This window comes from Halyomorpha halys, unplaced genomic scaffold (assembly GCF_000696795.3).
Source record: "Halyomorpha halys isolate HHAL.00 unplaced genomic scaffold, Hhal_1.1 Scaffold409.1, whole genome shotgun sequence".
Taxonomy (NCBI): domain Eukaryota; kingdom Metazoa; phylum Arthropoda; class Insecta; order Hemiptera; family Pentatomidae; genus Halyomorpha; species Halyomorpha halys.
The window spans coordinates 550107-570602 of record NW_027115142.1 but is presented as its reverse complement, the minus strand read 5'-3'; the positions used below and the strand labels follow the sequence as shown (position 1 = coordinate 570602).

General features: G+C 28.8%; 1 protein-coding gene across 2 annotated transcripts in view; it reads left to right on the top strand.

Moving 5' to 3' along the window:
- Positions 1-20183, top strand: part of cu (curled) — a 112660-nt gene extending 92477 nt beyond the window's left edge. The window contains exons 1-6 of one of the 2 annotated variants that reach the window (XM_014423192.2): positions 1164-1264; positions 14344-14528; positions 15506-15574; positions 15758-15879; positions 16011-16217; positions 19627-20183. In XM_014423192.2, the coding sequence (XP_014278678.1) occupies positions 1215-1264; positions 14344-14528; positions 15506-15574; positions 15758-15879; positions 16011-16217; positions 19627-20118 (1125 nt within the window). In that variant the 5' untranslated portion in view covers positions 1164-1214 and the 3' untranslated portion in view covers positions 20119-20183. Of the gene's footprint in view, positions 1-1163; positions 1265-14343; positions 14529-15505; positions 15575-15757; positions 15880-16010; positions 16218-19626 lie in introns of those variants that run through there. The other variant, XM_014423191.2, reaches the window with a different exon arrangement.
- Positions 20184-20496: the final 313 nt, after the last annotated feature.

Here is a 20496-nt window from a genome sequence, read left to right as displayed (position 1 = left end):
CTGGTTATGCTATTTAAGCTCATTAAATTTTTAAAATCTTTTAAATTACATTAATAAGTTATCCACTTAATTATATATTACATACATATGTAAAATAATATTTTTAAAATTAAAAATGTCTTTTATATCAGTTATTTTCTATTTGTTTGTCATATCGTTTATTTTCTTATCTTGTTCGGACTTTGGCAATGTCAGATTATTTGGGGTTCGGGTAGAAGGTCGATTGCATATTCAAAAACGGGATTATACAGTTTAGACCCAATTTAACAGTAGTTTTTCCTATATCTATATCTTTATTGGAATTTACAACTGTACGTTTATATATATACAACCAGTAAATTTGATTTTTGTTTATAATGGAGTGATAAAGACGTAGAAAAACTACCCATTGGTAACTCTCTAGACAGTAGTTTTAAAAATTAAAATGGATTTAGATAAGTAAGGACTTGTCATTCTTACTAATAATTTGAAAAACCGGGAAGTTGAGATTTGACAACCTACTAAAAACATCGAATATTGCGGTAAAATATTTCTCACGGAGATCATTATATTTAAAATTAGTTTTTCAATAAGTAAGTACTCCCCACACTTGAGGTAAGTAGGGAAATAAGGTAAAATAGCAATTATTATTATTATTTTTTTTTTTCCCCGATCTCTCTAAAACAGAAAGAAATAGTGAATTAGTGAGTGCTTTATTGTGAAAGAAAGGAAATAAATCGTGTTGTGTATTACCTTTTAGTACTTTTGGTATTTTAAGGTTACCTGTAGTGTTTATTGCTATTTATGAAATATCCATTCTAAATGGTACTATTTTTAAATCCGGAGGCGAGGGAATTTTTTATTTTTTTTTCAAAACCCCTACAAAATTTTAATGGCGTTTTTCTCCTTTTACTGTAGAACATCTACATAATTTTTCAAAATTCTGTCTCCCCGCTGTATAAGTTGTAGCAACTTCTCTGCCTTCGACTTTCAGTTCAGGAAAATTGTACTTACCAACATGAACCAGTTTTAACTTTAACATTCATTTTAGTTTTTTTTATTAGAAAAAAAGAAAACTGAATCGTAAACAAATCGAGCAGTGAATGTCAATCTTATATATAAGTCAAAGCCAAGAATAACAAAACCAAACAACAACAAGCGAGGCGAGTTACGGCATTGGCATTGAAAGTTAGTTGAGTCTGTTGGCGTTAGGGGCGCTTCCAGTAGTAGCGGAGATGTCCCCAGTTCGTGTGGTGCTTCGATCCCTCACTGGCTTCCTCAAAAGGTAGGCAACTTCCGCTCAAACAGAATCGCGTTTCTATATCGTTATAGGTTAGAGTCGATGCGTTCCATCACATATCGAGAGAATGTTTGTCAAGGACGGAGCTAGTGCGCTAAATATAGCTGCCCTCTTACAACCACGCGATCTATCTTTAGGCGGAAGGACTGAAAAAATAATCGTTCAGTAAGCATCCTAAGGACTATGAACGTTTTCGTTTCGAAAAAATTAAAATAAAATAATATTTTTTATAGAATAAATACTTCATCAATTTGTAAAGTAATCAATTTAATACGAAATCCTACAAGACCTTTAAATTATGAAATATTCTTGGCAACACTAATTGGTTGTTGCAAATATTCAACAAGATCCTTTAACCTAGTTGAAACCTTTAAAAATATACGTGTGTATTTTCTAAATATCAAATTATTTTCAGTATTTCAAGTGGCTTCATGATGCAGTACTTTCTGTTAAATATAAAAAATAAAATAAAAGAATATCGAAGAACTCTGATTTCGATTTAAAAATTTATTATACGAGCACATTTTAGATATGATGTCAGGATTTAACAGTTAAAATTGAAAATTTCTTGAATGGAATGATTCAATAAGTGTTATGTCAGCGCTGAGCTACCGGAAATATCACTCATGGTTCAGTGTCAAGCTGGGAGAAAGCTTATTCATTTCATAATTGAATGTAAAGGAATTCATTTGTGAAAAAAAGTAGTGTTTCTTTACTTGAGGGAAATGTATAATGTGATAAATAAATATAAATTTTTGAATAGGACTAAACGCTACGAAGAAGAATGACTGTAACCTACACTAAGGTCAAATAACAAAGGTTAAACCAAATTTAAACTGTCGTCTGTAGTAAAACGGTAACTTAAGTCAATTGAAACCTATCTTAAGCAGGCTTTTCTGGTTTTGCAATCTTAATGAAGTGGATCCTTTTTGTTTTGTAGGTTTTCGTAACTGTAATTCTGTACCTTGGAAGTAAAATACACATTGTCACATTCCCCCAACTCTACAGTTTCATGTACCCAACCAACAAAAGCATGCTTAGTGTTTTTAAAAGGATGCAACTTCCCTCTCAACGAGAATGTAATAATGACAAATATAGAATAATCTACAATGATGTTTAGACTATAAGTACATCTCATTTAAAAACAGAATTATTTGGGTTGACCGAGTGCTTCTGTCCACAGGAATATTTAGGGATGTTTGGAATATTTGGAATTAGGTTCGCAAAGGGATCAAATACCAATAGGTTGTACTACATGAACAAAACAAGTCCACTGGTCTAGGTCATAGTTATCTATACTTTTGAATAAAATAAAAACAGTTCTGTTCCTCGGATGTACAGTATGCTACATAAATTTTATTATTTTTACATACAAAGCAGTTTGAAGCATTTCCTCCGAATGAAGATATACTTAGGTAGAGTTTTATAAATGTAAGTATTTCTTCTTACAATCGATCTAGGAGATAGTTGCCTATATCTTTGGGTGAAATACAAATTTAGCAAAATATAATTTTAAAACCCTGAATTAGTTAAAAAAACAGTCATTTACCTCCGAGATAGAAAGTAGGTTGGCTTTCGATTGAATTCATGTCGATTGTTCGATTGAATGATATGTATTATGAAAAATTGAAGTTAAATAAAAATAAAATTAAAAAAGTGGGAGAGAGGGATACAAAGAAATTGGTAGATGTGTTACATTCTGAGTTATAAGTGTTAGAGAAATTATGGTGTAAATTCTTCCTTAATTTTTACCTTTTTGTTTTGTTTTTGTATCTGGCTTGGAAAATTACAAACACATTTCAAAGTACTTGAGAGTTCTTTGAGAATATAAAAGTGTTAAAATAATTTTTGAGAAATATAGATAATCAACTAAGAACTATAATTATAGAATAGCAATTGAGAACATTTTTTTATCACGATTCCTGTTATAAGTTCTTTCCATGAAATCTGCTTAAGTTATTACCCAAGGAATAATTCAGCTTGGAAAAAATCTGTTTAGTGATAAGAATCTAGGATTCTTACTCGTTATGATTTTTTATATAATAAAGAAACTGTCGTGAGTCGCAAATGACCGTATGTGTGTTTATTTTGATACATACATTAATCTGATCTTTTTGGCTGTCTATGTAATGACATATTAAGAATATGTATACTTTTTTAAGTGAAAATTCTTTATACGGAAGTAAATTGATTTCGCGACGCGAGATGAAACGGAAGTTGTTGGGAGGGCAACAGTGGTCAATTTTAGCAGAAATGTTTATATTGTAACAGGAGAGTAGGAGCTCATACTAGCTTAATTATCCCGGCAGTGCCTATATGATTGAGTGAGTTCTTGTCTTCCTACTCTCCGATTACAATAAAAATATTTTCCAAGTAGAATTGACTTAGAAAATTGCTGTCCTATTCTAATTTTTATTATTATTATGTATTTTAATATTTTCTGCCTTAAGCTATAAGACGGAACGTATGATAATTATTAATAAAATTTTAATACATTATTTCTTTCATACAAAAGATATTGTGCATCAGACAATTACTTGTCTTTGATAAAGAGAGGGGTTGTGCGTCAATAAAGTCCTTGAATTAATTGCACATAAAAAAAGTGTTTGACAAAGTGTGCGTGATCAGCACACCTTTGCGTAAAATAATTGGTTTCAATTACATTAGAGATAAATAGATTTCAGATTTTTTTTCCATATCTTATTTTATTAACACACTGTAGAATAATCTTACATAGAAGAACCTATTTTATCATAAAATGAGTTTTTTCAACCGCGTCTTTGCACCTTCGCGAGAGTCATGCCCTTGAATCAGGAAAGAAAACAAAACAAGAAGAAAAAAACCGGGCTTACCAATTTGGCTGTGTATGATTCCTTCAGTAGGTGCTGCACAATATATGCAAATACAGGATAGATAATTCTCTATGGACTATAAATAGAATATTTTATTGAGACAAAATATGCTCAACGATTTATTCCTGTATTTTGCATTGATTTCTGATAAAATTATAAAAACATAATAGAAAATGAAGGATTAAGTATTAGGATTCAACTAATTTATCTTATAAATATGCAGTCTGCTTTCTATAAGCAGAAATCTCTAATATTAAGATATTTTTTCAATTCCTTGAGAAAACTTTATTTGATGGCAAATGAGCAAGAAGTAAACTCATAACTTTATTTTAAATATTTGTTTGTATTCCAACAACGTTATTTATTTATTTTTTTATGAATATAGATTCTGTCATTTGACATATATATGTTTGGTGAACTATTGTATGTGTTGGTGTTTTCATCAAGAAAATGCACTGTACAATGCTTTTTAAATCAAATGTTTTTCTTAAAATTGTAAACAATATTTTATGAAAAGAAATCTAACACTGCAGCAATAGTATAATCAGTACGATTTATGCTTTTAAATATAAATGTCAACCATCACTTTCCGATGAACTTCTTGATTGTTCACTATATTTTTTTCCCCTTAAGAAATTAAATTAAATTTCCTATGATTTTTACTTTCAGTTTAAATAATCTGTTATGTGAATATTAAAAATAATTCTTTCATAAGTGATTCAAGGATCACACATAACAATGAGATCTTGGACAGTACTTTGAATTAACGGGGAGATTTGCTAAAACGAAATCGGTTTAAGGAACCGAAGAACTTACTATCAACTCACAACGAAAGTAGGCTATCTAAATTATATCTCCTCTTGTCCGTCGAATAACTTAAAACTTTTTCGTTGGTTGATTATTTAGCGTTTAGGTGAAACCGCAAGACGTGTTTTTTGTCAATTTGAGCTTCCGGTACGCATCAGCCCGGAAAATCCCCGATATAATTTTTTTTTTAAATTAAACTTCAGTCGGGATCCTTCATTGATAATGTATATTTTTCAGAATTAAGTGCGCTGGGATATGTTCCAAAGTTGACATCATTACCAAAAATAATTTTGTTTACTATAATTGAATTAAACAACCAAGCACCAAGTTTTATTTTGAGTTTGAGACTTTCGTAAAATATCTGGTACAGTGCACACAACTTTCACTTACCACCTTACATACATTCCCAAATTTTGAGTAGATTGGTGGATTTTTTTAAAAGTTATCGCTATGCTTATGATTTTCGAAAAACATATTTTTTATTATTCTGTTGCTAGAAAAAATCATATCTTATGGTTCTTGATGTGGTAATAATGAATATTAACTTTTTTCTGCCAAGAATACAACAGTTATACAAGAGATAATAAAGTCATACACATAAAATATAAATAATTCTCAAAGCAGTAAGATTAAGATTTACATTTATTGTATAATAAAATTTTACATAAACATTGGAACTAACTAGGAAAAACGTAAGGTCTAGAGTCTAATGAATGGATATCTCTTTTGGTAATTATAGATACGTACAAATACATAAAAAAAGACTAGGAATGGGATGTTTTATTGGTAGGGGAAGACTTTGACCAATCAATTTTTGTATAGATTGGATATCTTAATCTGGATATCACCTAAGTGGATATCTTAAAATTAGTAGGAGAAGATTTTATGGAAGAGGGACTTGCTATAATCTCGTAGATTTATGGGCAATAGTGGGGATAACCACCAATAAGATCTAAGAAAATAGGGTAAAAATTTCCTGAAGAAGGTATGAGGCTTTTGTAACTTTGTGGGAACTGATTTAACATCTGCTAAGCATAAAAAAGATAGATGCTGGTATCCGGTGAAATGAAAACTTCGATCTCATGGCTACTTCTTGCCTTCACTGGTGATAAAGTACATATAATATGGTGAGTACATGGATGGGTGATTGGTTATCGGTGTTACTGACACTTATCTCAGGGCGGGGTTTTCAGACAATCAGAACAAAGTAAATTAACTAAATTAATTATATTTTTACAAATATAATAAAATCCTTGGCTGAGCAAACTAACCTATTGTATATTCTTCTTTGATTCCTGATGGTTCTCGATGTCTTCTTTCTTAGGATGATACCTCTTACAGTAAACAAAGGGTTGGCCTTCTACTCTTTTGGGCACACATCCTATCTCTCGGGGGTCCGAACAAAGGGTCTCTTTCTTCGTTTAATGATAATTTTTTTTTGCAGTTATTAAAAATTAATTATACATTTAATGAATAGTAAACATTTTGAGAATGGGCGGTGAATAAAAAATTAACTATTCATAATTGAATAACATTTTATTAGTGCAATGGCCCAGCAAATCATAATGTTTTGTATAAATGAGTAATATATTTGAATATATATTATACGCGCTTACATAAACGCTATGATATTGTCAGTTGTTAGATGCAAAAAATAATACTTTGATGTAAATGCATACAGCTTGTACATTTTAGAAATATATAAATAAATTATTAAATTGACATTCTTCTATACACTACTTTTAATCCCATCAACATATTTGTAAGCAACGATATATCTATGTCCCTAATCTTTAATCAAACAGACTTATCTCAAGTGGACATTGTATATTGTACAGCCATCTGTTATTATTACGCTGGAACTTCATAACAGTCAAAACTTGCTAATATCAAAGTATCGTATATTATAAAACTATAGTTTGGATTCTGACGTTTAACATTTATTTAAAAAGTTATTACAACGAATTGGTAATAAAAAAATAACTATATTATAGATATCTACTTTAGTACCAAGGAATTTGTAAAATATTAAATTTTAAAAATCTAATTAATTAATGGTAATTTGGAAACTTAAAAAAATAATAGTATTGTTTTAGATCGAATAGAGGTAGGTATTGGCTGATACTGGACTGGTGTAAACTCCAGTTACATATATAATTATTTTTTTTAACTTTTCTGACACTTATTTGCCAGATAACTGCCGTTTCTATTTCCATTAAAAAAACAAACAAAATCTTTAGCAAATATATACATGGGGGCTGCGGTGCCCTAGCAGGTTTAGGCGCTTGCAGTTTGGAATGAAAGTTAAACTACGTCAATGTGTATAATAAATAAAAGGAGTAATGTGTTGCCAAAATATTTTTATATTTTGTAGCAGTAATGTCTGTAATCTCTGCAGCATTAAACATCTTTTAGATTCAATTCTGAGTAGTTCTTACAAAGTGTTATTTATAGAAAACAGTAGTAAATTATATTAAATATCAGATAGTTATATTAAAAATTTTGCTAGATTACCTTTGTCGAGGGACCACTTAAAAATTATAAAATTCAGTATATAAAAGTTCTCTATGGTATCAAACTCCAATTATGGATTTCTCCTTCTAGATTCAGCTCAAAGTAGGCCTAACAATCTGTTAGTTGCAGGTAAAAATTCTAATTTTCTAACTACGTGAAAATTCAAAGTATAAAAGATATCCAGCTAAAAATGTGAAAATTCAAAATAGATAAAGTTCAACGAATCGACTTCTGAGATGGGTAGAGAATGTAGCATGACTGAGTGATAATGAATTCCCCAAAATTCTCCTACAGAAAAATATTTTTGGGTGTAGATGAGAGGAGACCTTACCATGATTGGGTAGATGGCCAGGAAATGCTGGGGCTGAGGAGCATTCGCATCAGTAGAACAGAACAGAGGGCTGTAGACGCCGATTGAAAGGAGGCCTTGAATATTTGTGAGTTGTAGCGCCACGAAATGGTAATAGGACGAAGATTTCAACCTGCCTGATGAAAAAAAAAAAAAAAAAAAAAAATGAAGAAGTTTTTAATAAGAAGGGAATCTTTCCCGGAATCGTTAACGACTTACTATCGCTCTCTTCGTCCATCTCAGAGATTTAATGAACAATAAATACGAAGATTTATTTAAAATCAATATGATTATAATCAATACGTCATTAAATAATATCAATTATATATCACTAGAAATCTGTCTACCTATGTTTTTATGTTAAATATAACTTTTATATTACTAATGTGGTGTATTTCATTTCACAAAATTCTTCAGAAATTTGATACATGTATACCTCGTCAAATCTTACCAATCATGTCTCGGACATTATTGAGTCTAAAGAGAAAACCTTGGTTAATTTTTTTCATTTCATTTATAGTATACTTACGTTTGACAAAAGACATTTTTTTTAATATTCAAAATTGCAAGAATATCTGAATTTGCTCATTTTGTAAACTTTTCGAAACTTTGACCAGCTTTATCTCTAATATTGTTGGTAATAAAGAAATAATTCGGATTCTATTGTTGCAAATTTAGTTCCCTATGGAGGAATTAATGTTACTCATTTTCGTTAGGGGTTAAAATCGATAACAACTGAAAGAAAACTTTTGTGTTTTTTCTTCAAAATAATGCGGAAATATGTCGGGGTGAAAAACTTGTATTTACCATAAGTCATCTATTACTTATCAAAAAATCAGTACTTACTCGTCTGATGGTCGTCATTTATCGGAGTTTACAGTGGATTGTATTCTGTATCCACTTTCACTAGGGATTCCATCACCTACATCCTTGAAGAATTGAACGGCATTAATTTAAAGAATATTTTTTCAATACCAATGGGGATAACAGCTGAGTCACACCAACATGAAGCATAGATGTGAAACGATACCAATTGTTATTTCCACTTATTTATATTTGGAATACATAAGACCGGGAAAATTTCGAATTCGAGTTTTCGTCCTCTGAGTCCAAATAACCTAGCCTCGCAAAATGAGTATGTAAAAATGTATGACAGTGAAGAGCCCCGTTCAGAAATAAGAAAAATCCTTTATAACTGAATTTATATATTAAGGACAGGTATATGCCTGGAATTTTACAAAAACTTTTTCAATAAAGTCGACTGACCGGAAGTATCACTTTATAAAATCGATTTTTGACATTTTTTAATTCTCTCAAAAATGGCTCTACCGATTTTGATTAAATTCGATATGTCAATAAGAATCAAATGACCTTTGTTGTCAGATTAGTCTAATCCTCATTGGAATAGTATAACAGGGCTGAAATGCCGTATTTTCAAAAAGTTTTCTTCTAATGTATATATAATTTTGTTTATTCGAAATAATTAATTACTTTACATTGTTAACATCAATGAAAAATATCTAAATATCAATTATGAAAGAATATGGTAATTAAATAAAGGATAAATATTGAGAAATAAAGATAGCTGCCTAGACACAAAGTTCGGAAATAGCCGAGCATATACGATCTCTCTCGATGGCGATAATAAGTTACAAGGCTTCTGTTATATCTTGTTAAACTGTCGTATTTTTAGTAGAAATAAACACCAGGTATTTTTTCTCGATAAATCTTCTTTAATCTTTGCCACTCAGTCTTACTTACTTATATGAATTCCTGAAGGAATTCGGAGTTATAATCTTGTCATTTCTTCTTTTTGTTTTAGCCAATTCTGGAATTTGAATTCACTGTGTATAGTTTAGGGTAGGCCAAAAAAAAGATTCATTTGTTCCAGTCGTACATAGGCTCATAAGTTTGAATTTGACATTTTTACTCAGATAATAGTTTATATAATTTAATTTACCACAATTCAAATCTAATATCTCTGGTCAATTATTATTTGAACCAATCAACAATTAAAAAAAGAATGATTTAGTTCTGTAAAGTTCTTTAGCTCCTCCAATTATTGTGAAACTTGATAAATACCAGAAAACTCCAATAGTCCAAGTATTGAGGGGAGGGGAAAGGAAAAGGGGTGGTGGTTTGCCTGGAAAGCTTATATAGTTTCTAATATTTTGTAATTCTATGTTTCTGATGTTACTGGAGACAAATTTGAGGTCTGTTTTCTTTCGAAAATGTTAACAAAAATATGAAAACAAATTCAATTTTTTGATGGTTTTCTACCATGAAAGCAGTTAATTTTTTTTAAGTATCGACCTACACTGATTTAAAGAAGTTACGAAATTGAAATTCCTAATCAATGTTGGAATTTATCAATGAGTATTCAGTGACGTACATCTGAAATCCATAGCTATTCATTTGCATATCCTCGATTGAAAAATGTCTATTCTTATTTAATTTTTTTTAAATTATCTATGTTTTACAAAACATTGAGATATCTCATTGGACGGTATCTCACCCAGCTTTAACTACCTTTATACACAATTTCTTTGTACTTCATTCAAGAAATGCGTTTTTTGTTATTGTAATTTTTATTGATGATAAAATTTATTCGACCGATCGTTAGAAATATTTTGTCATGGATGAAAATATTATTACATAGTTGTAACTTGAGTGTCATTTATCGCACAAAAACTTTTCACTGCCTTCTAAATAATCCTTTCTCTTTTCGCATTTAACCTCAGCAACTGCCAACGTGGGTTAAGATAAATGAGTACGTTCTGATAGCCACTGTGCCCCGTCTTCCGGAGATCTGACGGTAGGTTCTGAGTCCGATCTGGGTTACGAAGGCCGTTTCCGGCGGAAGTCACCTTGACGACTCCGCTGCATCACCCCTGCAGGAAGAGGAAGTTGAGCCTATACTTAGCAGCTATTGCCAATTATCTCATCTTGAGAAGCGACCTATGACCCCAACATATATCAAGCCCCCGGTCGGCCTTCCTAATCTCTATAATTTCTCGTGCATAATGCTTTTATGCACTGGTGCAGTGGATGCATTTGGAATTTCCTTTCTCCTCATCAAGTTTGTACTTACTAAAAATGGATCCAAATCGGTCTTTATTTTTCTCTGCATAACATTTAAATTTCTGTAACTTTCAACAATCCGACAGGGTTATATGAAAGTTTTGGTAGAAATATGATAATTTTTCTTTTCAACCAGTAACATTATGTTTTACTATATAGCAGCCAAAAATGAATGTCTTATCTAAAAATAGGTTCATTATAAAAAATAATTTTATTTTATTTCATATGAATGAAATGCATGTTTTGCACAATATTATAATATGCATGTATAATATTATTATAATATGCACAATGTATATTGGTTCTCTACATACATGTTGATTATTCTTGTTTTCTCATCATTCCTATTAAACATCCACAATCCTTGGTTCCTAAGCAACCGTCTGCAAGAGCCTTGCGGTGGTTCTGCAACACATATTTTATGTGGTATTTTTGTTAGAATTGTTATATTGTCTACCTTACCTGATAATTAAGTGCTTGCTGAAAATAAATAACAGATAAATGTAAAAAAACGTTCTTCAAAATTCACTTATAAAGAACCTGGTTTTGTATAATTTTCTTGGGGGACTTTATTCTATATTAATAGAAGATATACAATAAATATGACAGAAGATATATAATAGAATAAAATATATTAAAGAAAGGTTAAAGATAAATCAAACTTTAGTGGATATCCTGTCTAATTTGTTTATTTTTACACTGGAAGTGTAAGTGTTGGAGCACTGTCCTGACCATACTGTCTTTAAAGAATGTCTATTATTACAATGGAGCTTCATTAAAATTACCAGAATTCATTTATCATTGAAGTTGTTTACAATTTGGTTAAATATACCAGAGGATATTAGAAAAAAATAGATGATTAGCTAAATTTTAAAACAAGTATATATCAAATATTAGGGTAATGAACAATGGACAAAACACATTTTATTATGTTTTTGTATTTGAATTTCATTTAGTTCCTAATTGAATGCAGTTATTTTCCCTTATGAACATGTTTCATCATTTTATCAGTCACACTGTTTCAAAGGCAAGTACCCAGGATTTGCATTCTTTTAACCAACACACACTTATTAACAACATTCCATTCAATATGATGCAAATGGTTATAAATTCAATACATTTCTTCCCTAATTTATTCAAGCTTCTCTTTTTAACAGAACCATTTTGAAAAATAATTCTTTCTTAACTAGTTATTAATTACATTGTATGGTCACTAATATTCTAGGGAATGTAATAAATTTTATATAATTATTTTTTAAAATGCAGGGAGTTATTGCCAATCCTCAGTACTTTATGCAATTAATTATCAGCTTTTATACACCAGTCCTTAATTCTGTGTCAAAATTGTAGTGTTGGAAGGCTCATATTATAAGCTTCATCGCACTTATTGCATTGTTCAATAATCTTCCCTTTATTTTTAAAATAGAATGAGATTTTTTATTTTCTTAGCAGTGCTTCGATTTAAGCAATCTTTAGTAAATAATTTTAAAATTGTATCTTTTTCAACCATTAATAATTGATTATGGGTAGGTAGATACTTTCTAATTAATTATTTTAAAGATTTTCTTATTATAACTTTTATTTTTAAATTCATAAATATGATAGACCATGATACAAAAATCTTCCAAAACTCCTTTTTAAGTTCTTTGGATATTAAACTTAACTCAAATATATTGTATTGTAGGCAATTTATTTCATAGGAATTTACCAATTCAATATTTTTTTGTTTATTTTTCAAATAATGATGTTATGACCTTGCTTTATCTGATGTCTGACCTAAAGCCTTACTTTATGGAGAAAACATATAAAAAAGGCAAAGTAAAATTAGTTCATGCATAGATGAATATATGATGGAAGATGATAAGGATATTCAAATAGATGTTAATTTTATTAAAAGTTCACATTCCAATGAATTCACAAGTGGTTCAGATTTCAAATGAACAAATTTTCCAATACATAAAATATTATTTATATCTTCAAGAAATAGTAGTGAATCTGAAGCTTACAAATTATGCTTCATTAATTAATGAGGTAATGAAGCAGTCTGTTGTACAGCAATATTTAATTACTGAGTTGAATAGCTCCATTACCACATTGTTCAATAACAGCTCCTGTATGGGGATTTATATAATATTATTATTATCCAATATTCCTTTTCAGTAAAAAACACTTTTTTAATATCTATACAAATCAATGAATTTTAATTCAAATCATAAATTGAAATGATTGAATTCAAAATTACCAGTCTTCCGACTGGGAATCCCTGAACCTAAACTCACCGTTGATTAGTGATTTACCACTACTAAGGTACTATTTAGTACATGGGATAAATTTATTGCACCTCCAATAGTAACCTGTGATTTAAGTATAAAATTCAACAGCGCATTATTTTAATACTTCAGAACACACTTCAAACCTCGATTCATCCAATGTCACTAATATTAATTGAAACTAAAAAATAATAACTGGTTGAAGTCAAAGAGCACAGGGCTCTCAGAGCAGCCAGTTCTTAGGGCCTTAGAAGTGATGAATTAGTTTCATCTCTCAAGATTTACAGATAACCTTTGTTACTATGAGAATTTATCTGATATATTTGATCCTCTGCTATGTTCATCGAGAAAATGAGAACTATTTTACTAAGGAAAAGAATTTAAAAACTCGATAACTCTTTAACTCTGCTCCAAGGTTGTAAAATCACATCTATTGTTCCACTACTAACTATTATTTCTCTAATATTAGTGAAACCTAAGATCACCTTTAAAATTACATCACATGACATAAATATTCTATTTACCCCTGAAATCCTACAGCCTCTAAAACTCCCAATCATTCCTTTTACTAAAATTAATCTTTCAGCTTTCATATATTTATATTTTAGCCTGTGTTCTCAACTAGTTTTATACAGCGTCTGAAACCATTTTTATTCATTTACTGTCCTATATCATAACTAACAAATCTGACAGACAAAACTTATCGCTAACCAATTCTCAAATTTTAAATTTATTTAACCATCAATCATTCACCATCGAGTACAACCTTCATTTTCTCATTCTCCTTTTTTTTTTGTACATATTTAGATCTACTGATGTGTCAGTGATTAATCTCTCTTAGTTTAATTTCCTCTATTTTCTTCAAAATTAGTAGAGAGTATTAATAACTATAATTATTATATATAATAAATTATATTATAACAACTCTTATATCAATAAAATATTATGATTTGTTTTCAATAGTACATAATAGTGTTTTGTATTTGCATTTGTTTAATCAATTTTATGTGTTTAAGCTTGTGCAAATAATAATGTATGTACTTATTTACTAATATTTAAGACTTCATTTGCTTATAGTCAGCTTTCTATCCATTTATTCCAAATATTTAAAGCCACTTGTTTAAATTTTATGTTAATAAAATTCTGATAAGAAAAATACAAATAATTAAAAATTACCTGTTTTGTTTGCAGAATGGGGAGTTTTTCATCCTCCCCAAAAATTCTTAATGAGGATAGCCAAGATGACGACATTGATCTACCTTTTAGAATGTCAACGGAAGAGTTATTAGCATATTGCTCAAAGGAACTGGAGGGAACCCCACAAATAATTCCTAGACGATTCAGAGAGAATTTATCATATTTTCAACCAAAGAGCAGTAAGTTCATAATTTGTTAGTTACAAAATATATTATACGATGCTATTAGATTAGGCAACATTATTTTTCTAATTTAAGTTTGATATTAAGACTATGTGAATCATGTGATCTCATTTGGTAAATAAAGACTTAATGTCACTGTAAGCTTACACTTCAAACTATAGTAATATTTTTTTAATAATATCTAAGGGAAATATTATTAGCAATATATTTGGAAGCCAATTTATAAATTACTACTGTAAACAATTTGAATATAACAAGAAACAGCCTGCCTATGATGAGAAATTAATTTAGAGTTTTTTAAATTCATGAAATTATTTTAGTTATATAGTATTTAAATGAAAGTTAAGTAGGAATATTTTCATAACATTAAAGCTGTATAATGTTTGGATAAAATAAGGCATCAGTCTCATGATTAGTCTAAAGAAAAAAAAAAGAAAAAGAAATGAAAGAAAAATTATATATTTACAGCAATTCAGCTGATAAATTAACTGGTTCAACTTACAGAAATCTTTATTGTTGACTTTGATTGAGTTTTAAATGTACAGTAACACTTAATGTTTACAAATACACATTATAATTACTTATAACTATGATTACTTACTAATGATTCTCTTAACAGTGAATCAGACTTGATAATAAATAAATAAATGAATTATATTTAAATGAAACAATAATTTCATTCTTTTTTTATCCATTTACAAATAGATAATCTAGCTTTACTAAAGCTGACCATTTCTCCAAAAAATAAAGTTTAAACATCTAAATTAATCTTTTAGTATATTTCTGAATAATAAAAGTTATTTTACCTATGTTTATTGACCAAATGATACATCTGAAAATTATTAAATTGTGTGTAATAAGGATATTACCCATTAATTAGCATTTGCAGAATTTATTTTATTTCATTATAGTTTTTTTATATTTATTGAACAGTGTATATGAATACTAACTAATTTTAATTTTATTTTACATAGCTGACTTCTATCCTCCTTTGAGTGACAAATCTGGGGTTCGTGTTCTGCAGTGGAATCTTTTATCACAGAGTATGTTAAATTAATGTTAATAAAATTGTAGCAGACATATTGTGTTTAAAATTTGACCTACTTAAGAAATTTGATTAATTTAAAAGATTCAAATTGCAAACTCAGCTGCATTAAAAATTTATATAATAATTATAATTATATGTAATACACTTTGTATTAACATCAAATTAAAAATGGTTATAGGTCTTGGCGTTAATAATGATCATTTTGTATGCTGTACTGAAGATGCCTTAAGTTGGAAAAGACGAAGAAATCTTTTAACACAAGAAATTGTTAGATATTCCCCGGATATTATTTGTCTTCAGGTTTGTAAACAAATATTAGATATAATCTCTGAGAATAAAAATATCTGAATAATTTAGTAAATAATAAATATTTTATAAAATTCCATTTGGTATTGTTCATCATTATAACAATTTTTATACTTTTAAAATAGGAAGTTGATCACTTTAAGTATCTGCAGAAAGCACTAGGAACACAAGGATATATTGGTCATTTCTTCCCTAAACCTGATTCACCTTGCATGTACATCCCGGACAATAATGGGCCTGATGGTTGTGCTATATTTTTTCTTGCAGACAAGTTTGAATTAATCCAAACCGAATCAAGAATATTGGAGGTGTGGAAAGTGCAAAGCAACCAGGTATAATAAAAATACTTGATTTTCATAGATAAAAACATTAAGAGTTGATTTATCAAGGAGAAACATTAAATAACTTTTAAGTGTTAATCATGAAACTATAGTGTATTTTGTAAATTTAATAGTTAATATACTAAGAAGTATAAGATAGACAATTTAAGTGGAGGGATGATTTTAGTCACCAAAAATTTAAAGGAACAAAATAGAACTTTAATGCTTCATGTTTAATTACATATAAATTATATTTCCAGGTACAGTTTATTTCAAACATAATTAAAGTATTCAAAAATTGTTACTAAGAGACTTTGTATCAATCATTTTAGGGAACAAATTTAAAAAATCATTATATCATTGAAATACTACTACTATCTTGTTCATAAGCTGAGTAATATTAATTAATTTACCTTGACATATCTAAATTATAATGCCAGTTGGTAATGTTATAAGTGTCACAAAAATATCCAATTGATAGCTTATAGATAGGTTTTTGATTTAACACTTTTTGGCTTCATCATACAGTTTTTATCACTCCCTAACCTGTTTTTAGAAAATTCACCAATATACCATCACAATTGAAAATGTTTTACTGAAAGGTGATTATAAGACGCTAGTAGGAAATGGAAAACATTTATTATTTTTGTTTCCTTCTTTTACCTCTTTATTTGGTTCTAAGTTATAAAATAAAGTGAAAAGTGTGTGAGTATTTTTTTGGTGTTCACTTCCTGCTCAGAAAAATAAATACAGACAATATCTATGTTTTGCATATGTCATAGTTTCATTCAATGTTGGGTAAAAATTATTTATAAATATACTAAGCTGTGATTAAATAGTCATGGATATAATTGTCAGTTATTGATGGTTCATTAATAAGCAAATATTGTAACCATGAAAATTTAGTCATAGTTTTATGTATAACTAATTTTGACCTAGCTCTGGTGTCATGGTGTTACAGAATTTTCTCTTATAAATACTTATCTTTCTTTATTTGTGAAGCTTCTCCTGAGTAGATAGATGAAAAATGGTTAATTTGTCACTCCCTTGTCACTGCCTAATAATGAAAATTCTTGGGGGTTAGGGAGTGATGATAATCGAGCGATAATATTTTCTTTTCTTTGAATATTCCACATTAGAACATCATTTTTAATTGATATTTCAAGGAATTCTTAATTATCATTTCAATGCATTGATGTCTTTTTATTACCTTCCTGCCTGGTCATTTCTAACATGCGGAGAGTGGGAGGGAGGAAGGAATATATAGATGTAACCTTTAATTACCTAAAATTCATTAAAAAAAGAAGAATGATGTTTTTATTTTCCACCCTAATTGAAGTGAAAAATCAGACAATAAAGTAATGAAGTATTTGCTTTCCAGTTCTTTTTTATTTATTTTTTTTCTTGAAGTCATGGGAGTATTTTTTTAGTTAAGTCAGTTCACTTGTATCAAATGAAATATCATCAAAAGCTTCTATTAGTTCCTTTATACCTAGTCAAAAATAATATTTGATTATGACATTAGATATTTTGATCTTTTTGTCACAGTAGATGTGAAAGTACAGAAAAAGTGTGAAGTTTATAAGTATTTTTAACCAAAACTAGTTTTTGTTAGTTTTATATTTTTTTCAAGTGTGTGGGAGAGAAATATTTATTTATTGATAAATATTACAATCTGCCACAACATGGGCGATGGGTAATAGTGATAAATGGTCACTTTCATACCAAAATTATAAAATAAATAATATATATATAAATAAGTGATAACAAAATTCATATATAAATATAAATCAAAAGATAAATAAAATAAACATAATTAGACTATTTAGATGTAGTAAGAATAAAGCAAAATAAGTAAATAAATAAATTGAACTAATATAACAAAGAATAAAAACACTTGTCACATTCACACTATTATGTACAATATTTACACTCTTTATCTTAGGATCCTCTAACCCACTCTATCCCCCACGTATGAGGGGTAGAGCAGGGAGGGCTCTTCAAAATCCCAGTGCAGCCTTCTCACCACATAACTAGTTATAAGCCAGTGGAGGCTGAGTTAGTTTTTATAAAAAGTTTTTATTATGAAAATTATTATGGTCAATAGATTAATGCTGATTAAAACTAAAGATAATCTAAACACTAAACTTTAATTTTTGAAAATTTAAAGAAATAAATAGCACCAAAATTGGTTAATGATCCATATATATTCTTATTTTCAACTAAATTAACATCAGGTGATGATAATGTACTATTAATGGTTTTATTTATAAGAAATTGTGTTTTTGGTAGCTATTTAAGAATCAAATAACTAAAATATGATTTTAATTAAGTTAATGAAGTGACTAAATAAATAATTTTTTTTCAATTAATTTTTAATTAAAAAAATAAATCATGTTTTTAGTATTAGGAAAAGTAGATTTTGTAAATTATTAATTTATAATTTTTAGAAAAGAGTCATATATTTTCTAAAACCATATAATGATGTATAAATATAAAAAATAGGTGTTTTTTGGAAATAATCAACTCGAATGCTAAATGCACCTACATGTAGAAATCTGTCCTGAAATTAATATGACTGGAAAAATCAGATTTATAAAAATGAATGTGACAATTACTCATAGGAACTGTACGTTAAGAAATGGGACTAGAGAAAATTTGTACCAAAGAAGGTAGAGCCAGACTAAGGGTAAAAGAATGATATAAAAAATATAACATAACAAATGTAAAGGTGGAGGCTTATAAACAATCAAAACATTTAAATAAAATAATAAAGAGGATAAAGATAAGTACAAAAAGAATTATTAACTAACATAATAAAATGAACAGGTACATCATAATATATATTATTGAAAAGATTTATTATTTTAATTAAATGAGAAGACATAATTACTGATAGTAAATGTAAGTAGGTAAATTATAAGTAATATATACATAGGTAAATGATAATGGGTTCAAGAAAACAGGACATCCTACTATGATTACCATTTTATATCAGTTACATTGACTCTACCTTGTCTGTTTCTTTTTATTGTAGCTCTGATAAAACCTAAAAGATAGATCGAAACATGAGCAGAAAATAAATAAATAGTTAGTTACTATTTATTCTTTCTTCTTGACCGCAGCCCTGACCATCTCCTTCAAATTTACTAATGCTGTATGATCAATCTGTGTATATATTTTCAGTTTTAGAACATAAGACCATAAGTTATGGAATATAAGACATAAATCAATAAACACTGATAAACAAAAATATGTGAGATTCAAGTGTTTTTTCTTTGAAATTTTTCAATAAATAACCTTTTTTATAAATTCATAACATTAGAATTTATAAAACAGGTTATTTATTTATTCTTATATCAATGATTCTTCTTTTACATCAAATTTAAATTATAACTAATGCTTCATAATTTGTTCTCAGGTGGCACTTCTGGCAAATTTAAGAAATAGATTTACAGGAAAAGAAATATGTGTCGCTACTACCCATCTCAAAGCAAGAAAAGGAGCACTGCTTGCTGCATTAAGAAATGAGCAAGGCAAAGATCTTTTGGAATTTATCTCTAGACATAGTGAAGGCAGGGCAGTTATACTGTGTGGTGATTTCAATGCTGAACCATCAGAACCGGTTTATTCAACCCTAACCACTGATATGAGCCTTAGGCTCAGTAGTGCTTATGCAACAGCTACTGGTGAACCTCCATATACTACTTGGAAAATAAGACAAGAGGGAGAAATTTGTCATACTATTGATTATATATTTTACTCAAAAAATAAAATGAGGGTTGCAGATGTTCTTGAATTCCCAACTGGAAATGAGGTTGGAAAAGATAGATGTCCCTCGTTGAGTTACCCTTCTGATCACTTTTCCCTTGTTTCTGATTTATATCCACAGTCGATCACAAGTGCACTGTAGTACCTTTCTATGGATTAATATTAACTGTTTATTTTTTAAATGTATATAATGTGTATTTTTGAAAATGTAAAAATGATATGGTATTTAAATCATAATGTATTTGAGTCTCATGGTAAATTATATTTAAATATTTTTAGAGTTAGTTATACTTCAAAGAGAGAGAGACTGGTATGTTACACTGAAATGATTCCATTACTATTACTACCTAGAGTCATATTTATTGTATGGAATTAGTCTTGCTTCACTTTTACCATGATTTATTTTATCTAAGATAGTTTTATTTCAGTGGGATTTAATAAAATTATTAAAATAAAAAGTGTTTGAAAAAAAAAGGTGTTGAATATCAATGAATCCATTTTTAAAATATAAAGAAATTAT